Raw genomic sequence first — 17928 nt, forward strand, 5'->3', positions numbered from 1 at the left:
AGGGTCCCTTAGCCAATCTCGCTGGAAGCCTCAAGGTTTTTGTTTAATAAAGAGTTAAACATCCAAGAAGTGGAGACAGGAGGTTCTGGTGACCTCATGAAGCCTGGGAATGCTTTTTACACCTCATACTGAAAAGCATAAGGCAGGGGACTCTGTCCTCTGAGCAATGTGAACTGGATCCAGTCCATCCAGGCTCACATAGCATGGGGTGTGAGTATGGACCAATTCCCTTCAGGGTAGCTTTGTGCTGATCCTAGACTGGACGTAGGAAAAGGACTGAGAGAAGGAAGCAACAGCTCCTGGGACAGCGGGTTACAGAACTCAAATGGCTTATTCAAGATCAGGCTGCCTGGAGACTCCAGGAAGAGATACAGGAGCAGGGGGCCTCTTTTCCCCCAGAGACTCTAGAACTGCAGGAAGCACTCCTCGACCTGTCACCACTCAGACAGTACCCTATAAATGGCTCTCACGCCATCAACAAAGACCTGCTGCCTGCCGCTGTGCATGGCAGTTCCAAGAAAAACAGAAAACATCCTGTTTGGAAGGATGCCACTCTTGATGGAAGAAGAAAAAAGCAGATCAGTGGCACGGCCTGAATTATATACTGGTTTAGCAATAGTCAAAGAATCCAACAGTGGTATTTCTCCTGGACTGGGGTTTTTACTCTTTCCAGGGTAGTGGCCAATGGCCTGGCCCCTGGTCAATCGTAATGGCAATGGAACCAGACCTCAGAAAGAGAAGGATGGTCATACAGATCACAAACCTATGGCAGTCACTAAAAGGATTTGCAAGGTTTATTAAAGCAGGGCACTTTGGTGCCACCAGATGAAGTCCCACCCAGGCTCAGATGACACCTAGAACCAACAAGTAATCCACTGAAAAAGTAGGCATGGTGACATTGCAACAATACAGAGATGGGCTAGGTCTAGACATATTCTGAGGCCCATAATTTGAACAGCAAAGACAGAGACTGCAGATGGTTAAGTAGCAGGCTCCTCTGGAAAAAGATGCTGCATGTAGCTGGCAATGCTGGCTAATGCTGACAGCAGTAGGGGGTTCCTATTGGGTCTCATCAGAAATAGGCACTGCCTTTGATGATGGAGTACTTAACTGCTGGAAGCAAATGCCCAGGGTGCCACGAACCAACTGAAACAGAACACCCTGCACCGATTTGGAAGTCTAACCACCATCTTTTTCAAAACAGGGAACACACCTAACAGCCCCTAGTACCCAACAGTTAGAAGGGAAGAGTCTCTTCAGAGCAGTAGACTGACAGAGAAATGGATCGTGAATCTGGGCTTGCAATCAGCAAAACAGGAACGAAGGGAGAGTTCCCACTAGGTAGATTATGCTCTTTCATGGCAGACCTCAAAAAGAACAGCAGGGGGAAAATGTTGGCTTGATAATTTGCTTTCTAGTGCCAGAACAAAATACACAAGCTTGGGTAATTATAAAGAACAGAGGATGCTTTGGGCGTGGCTCTAGAGGCATCATTGGCAGCACAGGCTGCTGAGAGCCTTCCTTATGCATTCTTTCAGGTGTGAGGGGTGCCACATAGTGAGGCAGTAAGCCATCCAGCTCTGGTGTCTCCTCTTCTTCTTAGAAAGTCCTTAATGGCACCATGGAGGCTCCACCCCTGTGACATCTTTGTTTCCTAATTGTCTTCCATGGGTTGGAACCCCCAATGACATTCACATATACATTTGAAGATCAAGTTCAATACATGCATTCTTGATGTTTACAATCAAACCATAGCAGACGTCTTTGGAGTTAAGAGTTAAACCCAGGCCCGATAATCGCACACTACAAGTCTGAACTACTTGCCCATGGCTCTCCCTTTTTGTTTTCTTTTCTTTTTCTTCTTTTTCTTTTCTTACACAGTCTCAACTTTCTTTTCTGCCCCTGATGGGAAGTCACATGGAGCAGGGTGTGGTGGCACACACCTTTATCTCAGCACTTGGAAGGCAGAGGCAGGTAGATCTCTGTGAGTTCAAGGCCAGCATGATCTACATAGTGAGTCCCAGGGCAGCCTAGAGCTATATAATAGAGAGAACCTGTCACAAAGGAGGAGGAGGAAGAGGAGCAATAGTAGTTACATGATCAGGATTGCAACTACAAATGCTGGAAGCATGGCTAATTCCAAAGTAAGAAACTGTAACTGTATTTTAGAACCATTGTCAAAGTTCCTACAGACCTCATGAGGCACGGTGTGCTTCCTTATCCAGCCCAACTGAAGTTAAGATTCAAGCAGCTGGGGCTAGAAAGATGACTCAGTGATTAAGACAGCTTGCTGCTCTTGCAGAAGACCAGCATTGGTCCCTAGCACCCACATCATTCAGCTCCAGTTCCAGGATATTCAATAAATGCCCCTTTCTGGCTTCTGCAGGCATCTGAACACACATGTTCATACATACTTATGCATGAGCACTCTCTCTCTCACAATACACACACACACAGGTTCAGGTTAATTCAGCCAGGGCTGAGGATATAGCTCAGTGGGTCTCCAATCCAGGCATCCCTGGGTTCTAATCTCAATACCATGAAAAAAAATGGGACATAGTAGGGAGACTAAGACAAGAGCATGACAAGTTCAAGGTTATTCTCAGTGACATAGTGAGTTCAAAGCCAGCTTGGGACACCCAAGACTCAGGTTCAAACAACAATATTGCCTATTGTTCAAGATTGCCCCTAGTCACCCTACTGGTTACAAATAGGGACAACTGGGAGAAGAACCTCTTGACTGGCACTACAGCCCGAAGTCTGCACCAACACGGTGACTGAGCCCAGTGCCCTTCTAAAGGTGAATGAATGTCTGAACACAAATTGAGAAGAAGGGACATGGCCAGGGACTAAAAGTGAACGATGGAGCTGTACGACGATGGTAGATTCAATACTGCACCAGCAACCAACAGAGGCTCAATGAGGATGTGGCACCTGTACTCAGGTCACTCTCATCAGACACTGAAACGGCAAAGGCTTACCTTGCCGAGGCCACTCCTGCCCTTGGAGCCTGTCCAGCTCAAATGGAAAATTGCAAACTTGAGTGGCCTCCACTGGGAGATGTTTGCACATGGCAATGACAAACCAACCTGGCTAGTTACTAGTGACAGAATGGAGTTCTGAGAATGTGCTATTGGCTCTGAACTGCTACAATGCCATTACAAGAGACTCAAGGGATGGCCTGTGGTATAGTAAAAAGTATGTGTGACTTTTGTTCCAGGTTCCAGTCCAGGGGTTACTAAAACCCACAGAATTGGCAGGGAAAGGAGTGTCTTTTACATATGAGTTTGTACACCTGAGTTTATTATGGCAAATACAACATTCAGGGTCAAGATTATAAACTATTTTCCTCCTTCCTACTACCCTAAGTTTTACAATTAGCTAGGTATTCTATTAGACTGGTTATATATGCTGACTTTAAGTAGTATTAAAGGTGACTTCTTTTAAAACAACAGGCTAGAAGACTGCCTGGAAACTTTGGGGAAAAAATGCATCACTAAGCTGAGTGTGGTGATAAACACCTACAGTATAGCACTTTCTAGGCTGAGGCAGGAGGGCTGTGAGTGTGAGAACAATCAGAATTGCATAGTCTAAGTCACTGTGGGTTACAAAAAAAGACAGTGTGTGTGTGTGTGTGTGCCTGTGTAAATTAATTAAGAGCTAGCTAGGTATGATGGTACATCCTGTAATCCCAGCACCTGGGAGGTAAATGCAGATTCATCAGAAGTCCAGAGGCATCCTCAGCTCCACAGTGTTTCCAAGGCTAGTCTAGGCTATAAGAGACCCTGTCTCAAACAAAAAGTGTCACTAGACTAACCATCCACTGTCTTTCTGCATTTTCCTCACAACTGGGACAAATAATATTATGGTCACTATTTTACTCACTTTTTCATTGCTGCAACAAACTACTTGCAGCAGGCTAACTTTTTTTGTTGTTCATCTTTTTTTGTTTGTTTGCTTGTTTTTGTTTTTTTCGAGACAGGGTGTCTCTGTGGCTTTGGAGGCTGTCCTGGAACTAGCTCTTGTAGACCAGGCTGGTCTCAAACTCACAGAGATCCGCCCCCCTCTGCCTCCTGAGTGCTGGGATTAAAGGCGTGTGCCACTAATGCCTGGGTCTTTGTTCATCTTTTAATTAATTTTTTACATGCCAATCCCATTCCTTCCAAACCTTCCACTCTCCCCTCCTCCCATCTGTTCCATGGAGAGGGTAAGACCTCTCCTAGGAAGTCTACTAAGTCTGTCCCATCATCTCATTGAGGCAGGACCAAAGCACCTCTCCACCCCCCCAAAACCCTGTGTCTAGGCTGAGCAAGGTATCTCTCCATATAAAATGGGCTCCACTAAGTCAGTTTGAGTTAGTGTTAGATCTTGGCCCACTGCCAGTGGTCTCAAATATTGTCCCAGCTGAATCACTGTCACCTATATTAAGGGAGTCTAGTTCATTCTTATGCAGGTTCCCCATTTGTCAGACCTGAGTCAGTGATCTCTCTCTAGCTCAGGTCAGCTGATTCTATGGGTTTCCCCATCATGGTCTTGACTCCTTTGTTCATATTTTAGGTCTTCCCTCACTTGGATTATATTCCATTATGGCCCATTGGTTAGTTGTGGATTTCTGTATCTGCTTCTGGAGGAGGGTTCAAGTTTCTCTGGGGTTGTGGATTGTAGCCTGGGTGTCCTTTGCTTTATGTCTGGTATCCACTTATGAGTGAGTATATACTATATTTGTCTTTCTGATTTTGGGTTACCTCACTTAGGACAGTTTTTTTTTTTCTAGTTCTGTCCATTTGCCTGCAAATTTTAGGATATCATTACTTCTTACCGCGGAGTAGTACTCCATTGCGTAAATATACCACATTTTCTTTATCTGTTCTTCAGTTGAGGGACATCTAGGCAGTTTCCAAGATCGGCTATTACAAATAATATTGCTACTAGCATTATTTTTTGAAAATCTATTTAGCTCACATTTCTTAAGGTTCAAGGGCTCACATCCAGCAGAATCCAAAAGTAGCAAAGACTAAGAATATGTCCCTGTTTTGTGTCTCTTCTGATAAAGCCACCAAGATTCAGTCATGGGGGCTCTGTGGTAGTGACGGAACCCAACCCCTTCCCTCAGCCCCATCATTTCATGGCTAAACTCCCAAGCAGACAGCTAACGGCTACAGTCAGATCTTCAGGCCGAGGCTCCAGGCCAGGGACAGGCTTGACTCCAGTGGTGTGCTATCATAGGGGAGAGGCCTTAGAAAGAGCCTGGTGCTGGAGAGATGCCAGAGCCAGTTAGGGACTGACCAAGACTTTAGGCCACAGGTCTGAGTCCCAGCTAGCAAGCCACAACGGCTTACCTGGTCACCTCACTCCTTTATCTCATCTTCAGATCAGGTCAGGACCACCTGAATCTTGGACCAGTCAGAGAGTACACAGGAAGCAGAGAAAACTTCTAACTAAAATAAAAAACTCTTTTGGGGTCCCCAGGGAAATACCCCAAGGTCTTTTTTAATCACTGTCTTCTTCTACCAACACCCTCAGCTCTGTATAGACATATTTTTCTAGCATTTTAAACTATGTAACTTAACTCGAAAATCAGAAACACAATTGAAAACAGGAATATGTCAAATCAGTACTACCTCCCTATTTATTATTATTGTTGTTTATTTTTTGAGGTATGAGAAATTGAACCCAGGGCCTCATGCCTGCTAGGCTATACCACCAGCTCAGTACTGCCTCTAGAGGTGACATGTGGCTGCCACTGGGAGCATGAGGGTGGCAGACCATTGCCTGGTATCTCTTTTCATCAGGTCAAAGAATCTGCATCCTGCCTCCTTTCTCCCCCTGGGAAGCCCAGGTTTCATTCTCATTATATATTCCTGAGAGAGGATTTTTTTGTTGTTTGTGGTGGTGTTTTGTTTGATTGTTTCAAGACAGGGTTTCTCTGTGTAGCCTTACCTTTCCGGGCACTCGCTCCGTAGACCAGGCTGGCCTTGAACTCAGATCTGCCTGCCTCTGGCTCCTGCATGGGTCACCTGCCTGAGAGAGGTTTTAACCCTCTCCCCTGAGAGAAGGAAACCTCCTCCATTTCTAATATTGCTGGGCCCCGATGTAATTAAGCATGTTCTCCTTCACACCACCTTGGTAAATCACAAAGAGCTTTGGGCTATATAAGGGGGGAAGAATCCCAAGAAGGCGAAGGGACCAGGAAAACCCTCAGTCTCCCTAAAGCTAATGTACACATAGCAGCTCAGCAACCATGTCAAGCATCTAAACACCTGCTCCTGGGTTGGCAGCTTACTCACTAGAGTCAGGAAAAAAAAAAAAAAACCTCCCCACTGGCAGCTTAGCCATTCAGGCGCCAGAAGCAATCATCATCCACTTGCATAGCAACTAGGGGATACACAGTGTCTGGGAGGAACTAACCGAGAGGGGTGGGATTATGGTTTGTTAATCTGTCCCACGCTCATCCTGGTCTCCTGTAATTGGCTGAGCACACAACCACATGGAAACTCTCGAAATACCAGCTCCCACAAAGGAACCTGGCCAGCATGAATCAGCCCACAGGGCTCCATCTCCACGTCTCAGTTTCCACAAACTATTTTAATCTAGAAACCACATCTACAGGCAAAGGCAGGCTGCCTCTCCTGGGGTAGTCCGCCTAAACCTTCATCGTAACCCACACACAGCTGTGCCTCCCACACATCCCCCACCCAAACTCGCTCAGCAGCTTCCCCTGCCTCCAGAATTCCCAGCTTGCTTCATAGGCAACTTCTCCACACCTACACCTTCTCAAGCACACAAGGTCAGCCGCACAAAACTACAAAACCCAGCATTGGAATGAGTACACCGTTCACATCCTAGCCTTGCTTATGGTAGACCAGGAACAAGTTAATCTCTTCTATTGCAGGTCCTCCCCGTGAAGCCTACCTCAGGGGGCTTGCTGTGAGGATTAACATCGATCACAAATTTAAGACACTTAACAGGACACTTGGCACAAAGTAAGACTTACTTGCTGCCTCAAGGAATTCTGGGACTGGTAGAAGTCTTTGCTCCTTAACCCTTTCCTGCTTACTCTGTATGCTAACCGTTCACAGCCTCCTTTACATGGATTTGTTGCTTTGTTTTAAAGACAGATGCAAGGGCAAACACTGAATAGCTGACTACAGAAATAAGAACCAGGCAGAGTGTGGCTGAGTAGAGTGTCTAGATGTCCAAACTCACCCTGCTCCCTGCCAGCTACCTGAAGTTTGAAGCAAATCTCCCTCCAACTATCAGAGGAAGCAACGGAGGGTCAAGACAAACATTATCAAGGACATTGGCCTGAAAACAACCAACCAGCTATCCTGGCACCAGAGACGTAGCCTAACACACCAGACTGGGCAGAACTGGCGGGTACCATTACCAAAGGTCAGATGCAGTCAAACAGAAAGATTTCTCTCTAGCAGCTAGCCCGCTAGACTGTGAGCAACTGGTACAGGGTAGGGATGTCCTACAGCAAGGAGTGCAGAATGGCTGAGAGAGAGGGCACACAAGGTGACAGCTAAGGCATGCTCAAAGCAGAAGAGCAAGGAGATTCTTTTGTGCCCTCCAGAAGACAGGCTGCAGTTGGCCACGGCCCAGTTCCCCTGTCCCTTGTCAGTTTTCCTTCTTCCATAAGATGCGTCTTAGGAGACATGGTTTTGCCCAACTTCTGACTTTCTCCCAGAATTCAGGAGGCCACAGGAGACGCTGATGCTCAGTTTGGGTTTTAAACAATTAACCCCAATCATTTTTGACCAGGTGATTTGGGAACACATGCAGGCATTAATTCTTTTCTTTATACTTTATTGTTGTCGTTGGTTTGGGTCAGTACTGATTCTAAAAGCTTGTCCCACTGTGTTATCCATTGTTCAGAACCTGCATAACTCCCACTAAGTTGGTTCCACTTGGTATATGAAGAAACTAAAGCCAGTCACGACACACACTTGTAATCTCGGCATTTGGAAGTAGAGGCAGGAGGATCACTTGATCCATATAAAGGCCAAGCTTGGATACTTGAGACCCCTGTCTTGATAAATAAATAAGTGGCTGAATAAATAGATGAAATTATCTAGTCTCAAGGATTTTGTTATAGTAACAGAAGACAGTATGGTACGCATCCACGTCCAACCTCAATAGACATTTGGTTTTTTAAACTCAGCCTTCTATAAAAAGCAGACTACTGTGTATCTAATGCTGGTGATCCACATGGGGGGTTGAAGGCTTGAGGGTGCTAGTTAAAAGGTACGGCTATGTATGTGTGCTTGTGTGTTTGTGTGTGTGTTGACAATGAGTGTTTTAAAATTAACTGTGGGGGTGTGTGCACACATCTATCAATATAAAGAATTGGATTAAATACTTTTCCAGTCTGGCATTAAATACTTTTTTTCCAGCCGGGCGGTGGTGGCGCACACCTTTAATCCCAGCACTCGGGAGGCAGAAGCAGGCAGATCTCTGTAAGTTCGAGGCTGGGCTGGACCAACAGCCTCCAAAACAATACAGAGAAACCCTGTCTCATAAAACCAAAAAAAATACTTTTTTCCCACAGGGTCTTGTGCATGTTCTGCAAATACTCTACGACTGAGCTAGACACTCAGCTCTAAACCCAGAAGGATTTAAAGATAAATTGTGTGTGTGGTATTTGGATCATATTTCTTTTTCTTTCTTATTTCTTCTATTTTTTTCAATTTTTCGAAACAGAATACCTCTGTGCAGCCCTAGCTGTCCTGGAACTCACTTTGTAGGTCAGGCTGGCCTTGAATCCACAGAGATCTGCCTGCCTCTGCCTTCTGAATGCTGAGATCAAAGATGAGGGCCACCCCCACCCAACTGTTCTAAATCATATTTCAATAAACATGTTTTTTTTAAGTCTCAGCTCTGGACTTATCCCCCTTCCCCCCAAAATTCTCAGACTTGTGAATAAGGAGACTTTCACTTTAAGAAAGAGGAAAGAGATTTACTCATTACTGATTTATCATCATCGATGAGCATCTTCGGGCCACCACAAGGGGGCAGTTACTAGGCAGTGAAAACTCAGAATGGACAAGTATTCCATGCTGTGCTGATTTGTTTGAATTTGGCTCTTACTTTGTAGTGTTTGTTTGTTTATTTACATCATTTAGTCCAGGCTGGTCTCAAATCCACCAAGGATGACCTACACCCCCAGCTCAGTCTGCCTTTTTCTACATATGCAGTTGGCCTTCTGTATCTCTAAGTTCTGTATCTACAGATCAACCAATTAGAGATAGAAAGAATTCAGAAAACTATCTATGCTGAACATGTATAGACTTCTTTTTTAGAGCAGATCTTACTATATAGTCCTGGCTGACCTTGAATTACCAATCATCTTGCTCTGCCCTCCTGAATGCTTGGATTACAGACATGCGCCTCCATGTACATACAAAACAGACTTCATTTCCTATCCTTGCTTTCTACAATGCGATAGGTACCTGGGGATTATTTAAAGTGTATGAAAAAATAGGCCATCAAAATGGATCAGCCAGTAAAGACACTTGCCACTAAGCCTGAAGACCTGAGTTCAATTTCTGGAATCCTCATAGTATGAGAATAGAACCAATTTCTTAAGGTTGTCCTCTGACCTCCACATGTACATGCATACATATCACACACACACACACACACACACACACACACACACACAGGAGAGAGAGAGACAGAGAGAGAGAGAGAGAGAGAGAGAGAGAGAGAGAGAGAAAGAAAGAGGGAGAGAGAGAGAGAGTACATCTATGGGAAATATGTATGGGTTATATACAAATGCTATGCGACTTTATATAAGGAACTTGGTGACTACAAAAAGACCTGTAACCAACCTCCATAGATACCAAAGGATGAGAAGATACAATTTTCTTCCAACTCAATAAGCCAGCACATTAAACAAAACTGTCTTAAGTTATACCTAGGACGTAAAATAGCCCTTCTATTTTAAGACTATCCTTCCTACTTCAATTAAAAAATAATATTGCACCACACCTTTAGATAACTCAAAATCAGAAACATTTTCCTTACATTCGCTCAGCTCCACCTGCCTGTGTTAGCCAGTAATAAATGGCTCTCTCCTCTACATTTTGTCTTCAACAGATGTGGCAGAATGTCAATGCCTCTTTCCGAGTCTCTCATGTTTGAGGAAAAAGTGGCTTAGTTTGGGATTATCCCCCATCAATCATCACTCCCCTCTGCTCTGTGGAAAAGGCAACAGGGTAGAATGCCGGAAAAGAAAGACCTGTTGCCCCCAAGGCCCATAAGTGGGAGAACTTGTACAGTCATTGCAAACAGGACAGACAGTTCATGGTGAACCAATGGAAGAAGCCAGGAAGACCCTGCATAACCCAACCCTAGCCCTCAGCACCACGAAGACACATCACACACCCTTGTTTCTTCTTGTACCGTATGCTCCTTTAGTCCATCTTACGCACCTGATTTCATGTGTGCCTTGATGTTTTCTTTTTCCTATCTGCATTTGGTGTGGTTTGAGCCTCTCCCTTCCAGGCCTTCTCCTTCGGTTTCCAAGCTTCTCTTTTCTTATACAACCACTATAGGTGCTATAGTGTAAATCTCCCAAGGGCTCCCTCTCTTTGATGGGAATGAAACTTGCATGTCTCAACTTCTTTTTGCTGTATGGTGCGTTGGTTTGTTTTTGTTTTGTTTCATTTAGGTTTCGGTTTTTTGAGACGCCATCCTTTCCATCTAACCCAGGCATATTTCAAACTCCAAGGATCCTCCTGCTTCCATTTCTCTAGGTCTGGGATTACAAGCAGGAGTCACGCAGATTTATTTATTTATTTATGTATTTAGGAGGTGCCGGAGGTGCCCGTGTGTTAGGCAGATTTTTTTGTATTAGTGTCCCACCATGCTTAGCTTCCCCACCCCTTCGCATCCTGGAAACCCTTCTCAATATCACCCCCACTGACGGCTGCCACACTCGAGCCCTTGAGACCCACTCAATAAACGCTTCCTAAGTGAAAATGAGTGAAAGTGAACCAGTAGCGTGAATGATCCACATTAAGTGATTCATAACTTAGTTACCACCACCACCCAACAGCACAATCATAGCCCCTGAGCCCAAAAGCAAATGGGGAGTGGGGCGTGGCACCTGTGAGTAGTAGGGACTCCGTGCCACCAGGGACAACTTCTTGAAGGAGTATCCCACCAAGGCTTCTGGAGTTAATTACCCTGCGAGCCTCACACCAGTTCTTGGATGTGGACAGCGAACACCTGCCTAGCAAAACTGGAGCTGGCATGGTGATAAAGAGATGCGTCTCTGACATGGTAGGATAGGATGTGTGGTGAATACACCACCTCTGCCTAGGCATGTGGACCTGTAAGGGCATCTTAGTGTAGGAAAAACGACCAAAAGTGAAATGGAATTTGGAAATCCACGAGGAGGCGTCACTTAACTTCTCTCAACCATCTCCATCTGTTCAACGGAATCATGGTACTATCTACCTTACCTTAGAGTTTTCCCTGAGGATGGAATTTGGAGACAGGGAGAAGCACTCACCCACTAGTCTGCACACAGTAAGGGCCCAACAAATGCTAACTGATGCCATTTTATTGTTCATTTGAGCTATGAGGATCAAGAGATGAAACGCAGCATGAATCTATGCCAACCTATCAAGTGATATTAAGTCCCTAGTCCTGGGATGTGGAGACAAATCCTCTAGCTCTGGTGCCCTAGCAGCTCCTGAAGACCCCTTGGTGACGCGAGAAGCTTCAGCTTTGGTCCCGGAAGTTTCCACCAGAATGCCCTGGGGCCCTGGACGGCTCTCTCTCGAGAGGGGCAGCCGGTGCCGGGGAAGACTACTAGATAGAAACCGGGACCTACCTGCTCTCACTGCACTCCTTCCGCTCCCTCACCCTCAGCCACTTGCGGAGCAGGAAGCGCTTTCGGCGCGGGGACGCGCTGGGTGTGGAGCAGTTGGACCACGGGGTATCCTCGTCGCTGGAGGGCGTAATCTCAATGGACGGCAGCTGCAGGAACTCCTTGCCTGGGGCCAGAACGCTGGGTAGGTCCGGGACTACCAATCCGGCCTCCAGGCTCTGCTCTTGCACGTTCTTCATCCGGCGCATTTTAAAGCGCCGGCGGCGAAGCGTAGGGGTGGACGAGCTGGACCACACCGCGCTGCCCTCGGTCGCGCCCTGCGTCTCGGGCACCTGCAGGGCGGGCAGCTGCAGGTTCTCCATCATGTTGGCCGCCGGCATCGGGGTCCCTGGCCTCTGCCCGGTGCCCTCCACCTGCAGCCTGGCTCGCGGCTCCCCCTCGCGGTTCCCCACTCCGGGGCCGGTGGCACTATCTGCTCTCACGTTCAGGGAACAGATCGAGCCGGCCAGTAGATCAAGTTCCTTTTCCTGGAGCGCCTAGAGGAGGGGACTGGTGGGGACGCCGCCTCCTGCGGTCTAGAAGTTTTCGGAGCGCGCTTCCTCGCACAGTCCGCTGCGGGAGTAGCGACCCCGGACGTAGTGACAGTCGCCTGCCAAGCCTCGCCACCGGGCTGCCCTCCTGGGGCTCCCCTCGCGCGCCCGCGTGTTTGTCTTCCGCTGCGCTCGCTCGCTCTGCTGGTGTCTCTGCCTTAGCGGGACTCGGCGGCCCCGGGCCCCAAGGGGCTTGCGCTGCAAACTCTCAGTGGTTTGCGTTCAGCAAACTGCGTTGGGAAGCCGGCTTGGCGCTGCAGGAGAGTGGAGGGCTGGAAGAAGAGGCAGTGGTAGGAGGGAGAGGAAAGAGAGAGAGAGAGCAAGGGAGACACTAGATAAAAGCAAAAAAGGTGGAGGAGGTGGAGCTGGGGGTTGAGGAGAGAGTGGGTTGCTATCCTGAAAGGACACGCACAGGCAGCAGCGACAGCCTTGTAATTGTACACGGAATCCCTTGGGGAGGGACTCTACCTCCGAGTCAAGGCTGCTCCAATCAGCCTAATGAAACAGGAGCACAATCCAAACTTTCTCAGGGCAATGATTGGCCAAGCAGCTCTGGTTAGCAAACTCCCTGTTTTTTCCTCGGGGGGGGGGGGGGGGAGGGGAATCAATGGATTCAGCCCACGCTCTCAGACCACCCAAGATACAGGGTTGAGGGAAAACTTGGGGATTTTTCAACAGAATCTCTCTCTCTCTCTTCTCCAAACAGACATGTATTCTTTGAGTCCTTTGGAGTGCTGGCTTGGAAGACTGGGCATAGTCAGAAAGGAGAAAGGAGGCTGCTTCCAAAATGGCAAGCTGAGGGCACTAGACATGACACAAAGGAGAGACAGACAACTGGATGAAAGACACAGGACACACGGACCAGTAAGGAAATTCTGCCCCTGTACATGGTGTGTGACCCTGCCAACAACATAGGCCCATTCTAGGCAGGGGGGAGGGCAAATGAAGCAGGACAGCGTACTTCCAGACCCCAAAGTCAAGTGCATCCCTGGACATTCTGAGACTTTCTGATGTTGCTTCAGCCTGCTGGGGCATGGGCTGGGTCACACAATCTACTGTGGCCCTAGGCCTCTGATCTGAGAAACACGGAATAATCCCTCTAGTGTATCAGTACGCTACACCCCCTTCCCTAGGGTGCCCTAAGATGTGGGATGTAGAAGTGATCTGCTCTGGGAAGCCGTCCTTTGTTGGAGGGAACCCAACCTGCTGGGGCTTAACACTTAATGACCCCACCCCGAAGCAAGGAATTTGCCTCTTCAGTGGCAGACCATAAGGAACAATAAAGACCCCACTGCAAGGTCTGCAATTTGACCCATTCTCTTAGCTGCCATTTGTTGGTCCAGTTTCCCTTTGGGGGAATAAAAATCACATCCCTAAAGGTCATAAGAATTCACTGCAGAATAGACTATATCCCTACAGGTCATAAGAATTCACTGCAGAATAGACTATATCCCTACAGGTCAGTAAGACATCTTAGGTAACAGCTATCCACATGTCAGACCGTCGTGTCCTGCAATGACACATGGAGGGGGGGAGCTTGAGACATCCTGACATTACACAACCTCCTTGAGGCTGTAAAAAAAAAAAAAAAAAGGAAGTGCATCTTGGCTGAATAGCCAAGGCTGGGTCCATCTGTTGGTGATTCCGGAGTATCAGTCCCTTTTCTGACCCTGCACATCCGGCTGCTGCCTCACACGGGCATGCTTTGGTATCACTCTATTTTGACTCCTGCTCATGATAGAGGAAGAAGAAATCCCTTCCTTTCCATCAGGTGTCAGGCCTGGCAAAGAGCAGGAAAGCCAGAGCAGGAGCCTGGGCTGCCACTTTAAGGAGTCAACCAAGGATCTACATAGTTTGTTCGCTGTCTTGGATCTCCTCCATGGAGGAACACTTTGTAAAGGATCTGAAAACTTCCCAATTCAAAGAACCTACCCGTTAGATGGACTGTTGATATCTTGAGAGCAGAGTCTCCGCACTTAAGAGAAGCAGAGCACTACCATTCATTTAGAGGCCAAAAAATTGCACAGATAATTTGAAGAAAGGGTACCATACACACACACACACACACACACACACACACACACACACACACACGCACGCACGCACGCACGCACGCACGCACGCCATAGGCCTTCTGAATATAAATACATAGCTCTCAGGATGAAGAAGAGCCACCAGCTTCTTCCTCCCATGTACTTCAGCCAGGTGTCCCACAGGAGAGTCTGGACCTAAAATCCTCTGAGGTTTCAGTTAAGCTCTGGACACAGTAGTGGTTGAGAATAATTGTTTGTGTTTTACCTGACCTGAGGGAAAACCTTTGCCAGACCAAATCTAAAGGGTGTCACTTTCGAGGAAGCAGATACCCAAAGCATCGCTTGTCCCTGAACTTGTCCTCCACTCAGCTTCCACCTGCAGCCTCTTCATTCCTTATCCTTTTCACCCATAGAATCCCCAGGCAAAGTTAGAAGTTCAATTTCATCCTCATCTACAAAGTGAGTTTGAGGCCATCCTGAGCTAGAATGACCTTATTACAACAAAACAAACTAGCAAAAAGAAAACCAGACCCCACACCCCCAGCCACTGCAACTGTCTCTGTTTGCTTTGGAACACAGATAGTTGCAACTGTCAGCAGTTGTCCTCTCAAAGCTCACCGAGAAAGAGCCAGATACTTCTTCCATTGAACCTTTCCAATATGCTTTTTATTTGTGGGTGACCTTTAGACTTTGTAAAAAGGTTCTCATACATCACATTCCATCTTCCTAGTGACCTTAAGACTAACGTAACAGAAGTTCCTACCCTCTTCTTGCAATAATGGAAGTGGGGCAGCCTACAGAAACGTATCCAAGGACTCCCATGAATGACGATGACTAATATGGCAAGGACAGAACCAGGCCTTCGGAAACCAAAGTAGAGGCCGGCAAAATCATTTAATGGGCATCAACTCAGGAAACCAGTGTCCTGGTAGTTCCAGACTCTAACTGTTCAGTTCCAACAACTGTTTTACAAGTAGGCAAAAAGAAGCACCAGTCTTGGGGGAGAGCACTTTCCTAAAGCAGCTGATGGAGGGTATCATGACCAAAAAGTACCCACAACCCCCTTTCAGACTTGCACACTCCCCCGAGTTTCTCGTCTCTCCTATTGGCTCTAAATACCACCTCAATTCTCAGGGAACCTGACCTCATCTTTGTGTGTGCTGGGGGGGGGGTTGTTGCAGACAGGTGGTGTCCAGAATGTCCCAACCCCCAACCTCCAACCCCACATCTAGGCCTCCAACTTTAAATGGATGGGTCTCATATTACCAAGTGGCTGTTGTTTATTCTCAGCTGTGCAGGCTCTCCTTTCCTGTCGACACAAGACACCCAGCACCTGTCTATTACTTCTGGAGACCTGCAAAGGCATAGTCCATTGTCCAGAAAACTTAACTGACAGCTTTGAGGCTAGATGTTCCCTGAGTACACACTTAGATGAGCATGCTGTGTAAACGTGCAGTCATGCACCAACCCAATGGACAGAGACTGTGCTCCACACAGCGTTCGCCAAGTGCATGGGCAAGAGCAGACCAGGATGGAGTTGTGGCTTGCAGGAAAGCTGGAAAGGTGGCCAGAAACGTAGCAGATGCTGCAACGGCAGTGGGCAGCTATTCCCCTCTAGTCTCTCTCTCTCTCTCTCTCTCTCTCTCTCTCTCTCTCTCTCTCTCTCTCTCTCAAATCACTGAATACTTCATGCAAAGGGCAGTATGGGGGATTCATGTTCAGTGACAAACATTTACCCAAGGTTAAGGCCGGTTAACGACTGGAATGCATGCCAAGCCCAGTTAGGAGTGGCTTTCTCCTTAGACCTTTAAAAGGTAACTGAAGCCTAGTTAGAGGCCATGGAAGAAAACAGATTATCTTTTAAAGGCCCATATCCATCCTACCAGTGTGAGGATCTAAAGCTCAGGTCTTCCACTTTAAAACAAAAGCAATTTGGCAGGCACTTGGCTCGTTCCTGTAATCTCTACACTGGGGAGGCTGAGGCAGGAGGATTCAAAATTCAGGTCCAGTCTGAGCTAAATAGAAACATCCTATCTCGAGAATTGAGTGAAATGATTTGGCGTATGCCCCAAACGAAAACTGCTCTCCATGACCGTCCTTGGCTGCAGGCATTCTGATGGCTGACCTTCCTGCTGTCCACAAACTGCCTCACCACCTTGCACAGAAAACTAGAAACACAGAGACCAATGGCTAGGCTAACAGTGAGGCAGGGACCAAAGCATAGAGAGTAAGGGGATAAGAGAAACGAATGGAGAGAGTCACCGAATTCTGCCTTTCCTATGTGTCTTCTAGTTTCTGAACTGCCCCTTCACACCCCCACGCTTTAGTGGAGCTAAACGCTTAGGCAGCCTGAGAGCTGATGAGACGGTTCAGTGTGTAGCTGCATGCCAGCCAACCTGACCAGGCTCCGACCCTGGGACCTACATGGTAGGAGAGAACTGCCTCCTGCAAGCTGTCTTCCGACAGCCACGTGCACAGCAAATCTACAAGCACTCACGCTTTCTGTTTGTTTGTTTGTTTGTTTAAGTCAGAAAGAGCCATGCTAAACTTGTGTGTCTGGGAAAGCTGAGTAGAAGTATGAAGCCGGCTCTTGCTAAATACAATCTAAGCGAACCACAGCTGAGCAGCCACCAAGTGCTGGGGAACCTTGATGGAGAGTCTCCTCCTGAGAACAGAGCCTGCGGAGTGCTCTCAGCCTTGGGCAATGAACAAATTTGGCAGAGGCTTGCTTCCATCAGCCTTCACAGGAGCTCGGGTGATCTCTAACGTCACCTGGTCATCGCGGGAGGACAGCCACCAGATAAACCCTCCAGTTTCCTAGCTCCTCAGAGGACATTTTCATAACATTTGGCTGCCCTTCTCTGTGACACTGTAATATCAAAGTACAGACAAATGCCACCCCTCTTGTCTCTTAAGTCTTGCAAGGGCAATCTCTGTGCAAACCAGGGCTGACAACAACTTCCTAAGGTCACCCCATCTCCCCCTTGGCTGGTCATGCCATCTCTAGGTAATACAGTTGCATTTCTCAGAGGCAACACAGAACATTCCCCCTGGAGCACTGATGCCACTCGTGCTAGTGGGGCCTCTTTCTGCCACTCACTATCAGGTTGGATGTGGCCATTTCCCATCTGTGTACTCAAGGTCTTGACTGGCAGCTTTCCCCTGTCATGCTTATGTACTCTAGAACCACAGCAACCACTTAGAAGAGATCTTGACACTTAGGAAGCATTCTGTTACCCCAGCCTCTATTGTGTCTGATAACGTATATCATCCCCTCATTAGAAAATAGGACTATTTGTGTTGATCTTCCATTCAGTCTAATTTTTACAAGTATATGCAGTGCTCTGATTTCACAGTTAAGATTCAGGGAGCAGGGCATGGAGGTGAACCCCTATGATCATAGAACTCAGAAGGCTAAGGAAGAATTGTTCTGAGTTCTTGAGCTACAGAGTGAGACTTTGTC

At 47.2% G+C, this 17928-nt stretch overlaps 1 protein-coding gene and 1 long non-coding RNA gene across 7 annotated transcripts in view; one reads left to right on the plus strand and one right to left on the minus strand.

The window, feature by feature from the left end:
• Positions 1 to 12496, minus strand: part of Gramd1b (GRAM domain containing 1B) — a 175936-nt gene extending 163440 nt beyond the window's left edge. For 2 of the 6 annotated variants that reach the window (XM_040729820.1, XM_040729818.1), the window contains exon 1: positions 11846 to 12496. In XM_040729820.1, the coding sequence (XP_040585754.1) occupies positions 11846 to 12222 (377 nt within the window). In that variant the 5' untranslated portion in view covers positions 12223 to 12496. The remainder of the gene's footprint in view (positions 1 to 11845) is intronic. The other 4 variants (XM_040729819.1, XM_021226719.2, XM_021226720.2 and 1 more) reach the window with 4 other exon arrangements.
• On the plus strand, positions 11898 to 13733 carry LOC121133437. Its single transcript, XR_005870276.1, has 2 exons — positions 11898 to 12026; positions 13139 to 13733. It is a non-coding gene; the product is annotated as an uncharacterized LOC121133437 (long non-coding RNA).
• The last annotated feature ends 4195 nt before the right edge of the window (positions 13734 to 17928 follow it).

The sequence above is a fragment of the Mesocricetus auratus genome, unplaced genomic scaffold (genome assembly GCF_017639785.1).
Source record: "Mesocricetus auratus isolate SY011 unplaced genomic scaffold, BCM_Maur_2.0 Super-Scaffold_100022, whole genome shotgun sequence".
Taxonomy (NCBI): Eukaryota; Metazoa; Chordata; class Mammalia; order Rodentia; family Cricetidae; genus Mesocricetus; species Mesocricetus auratus.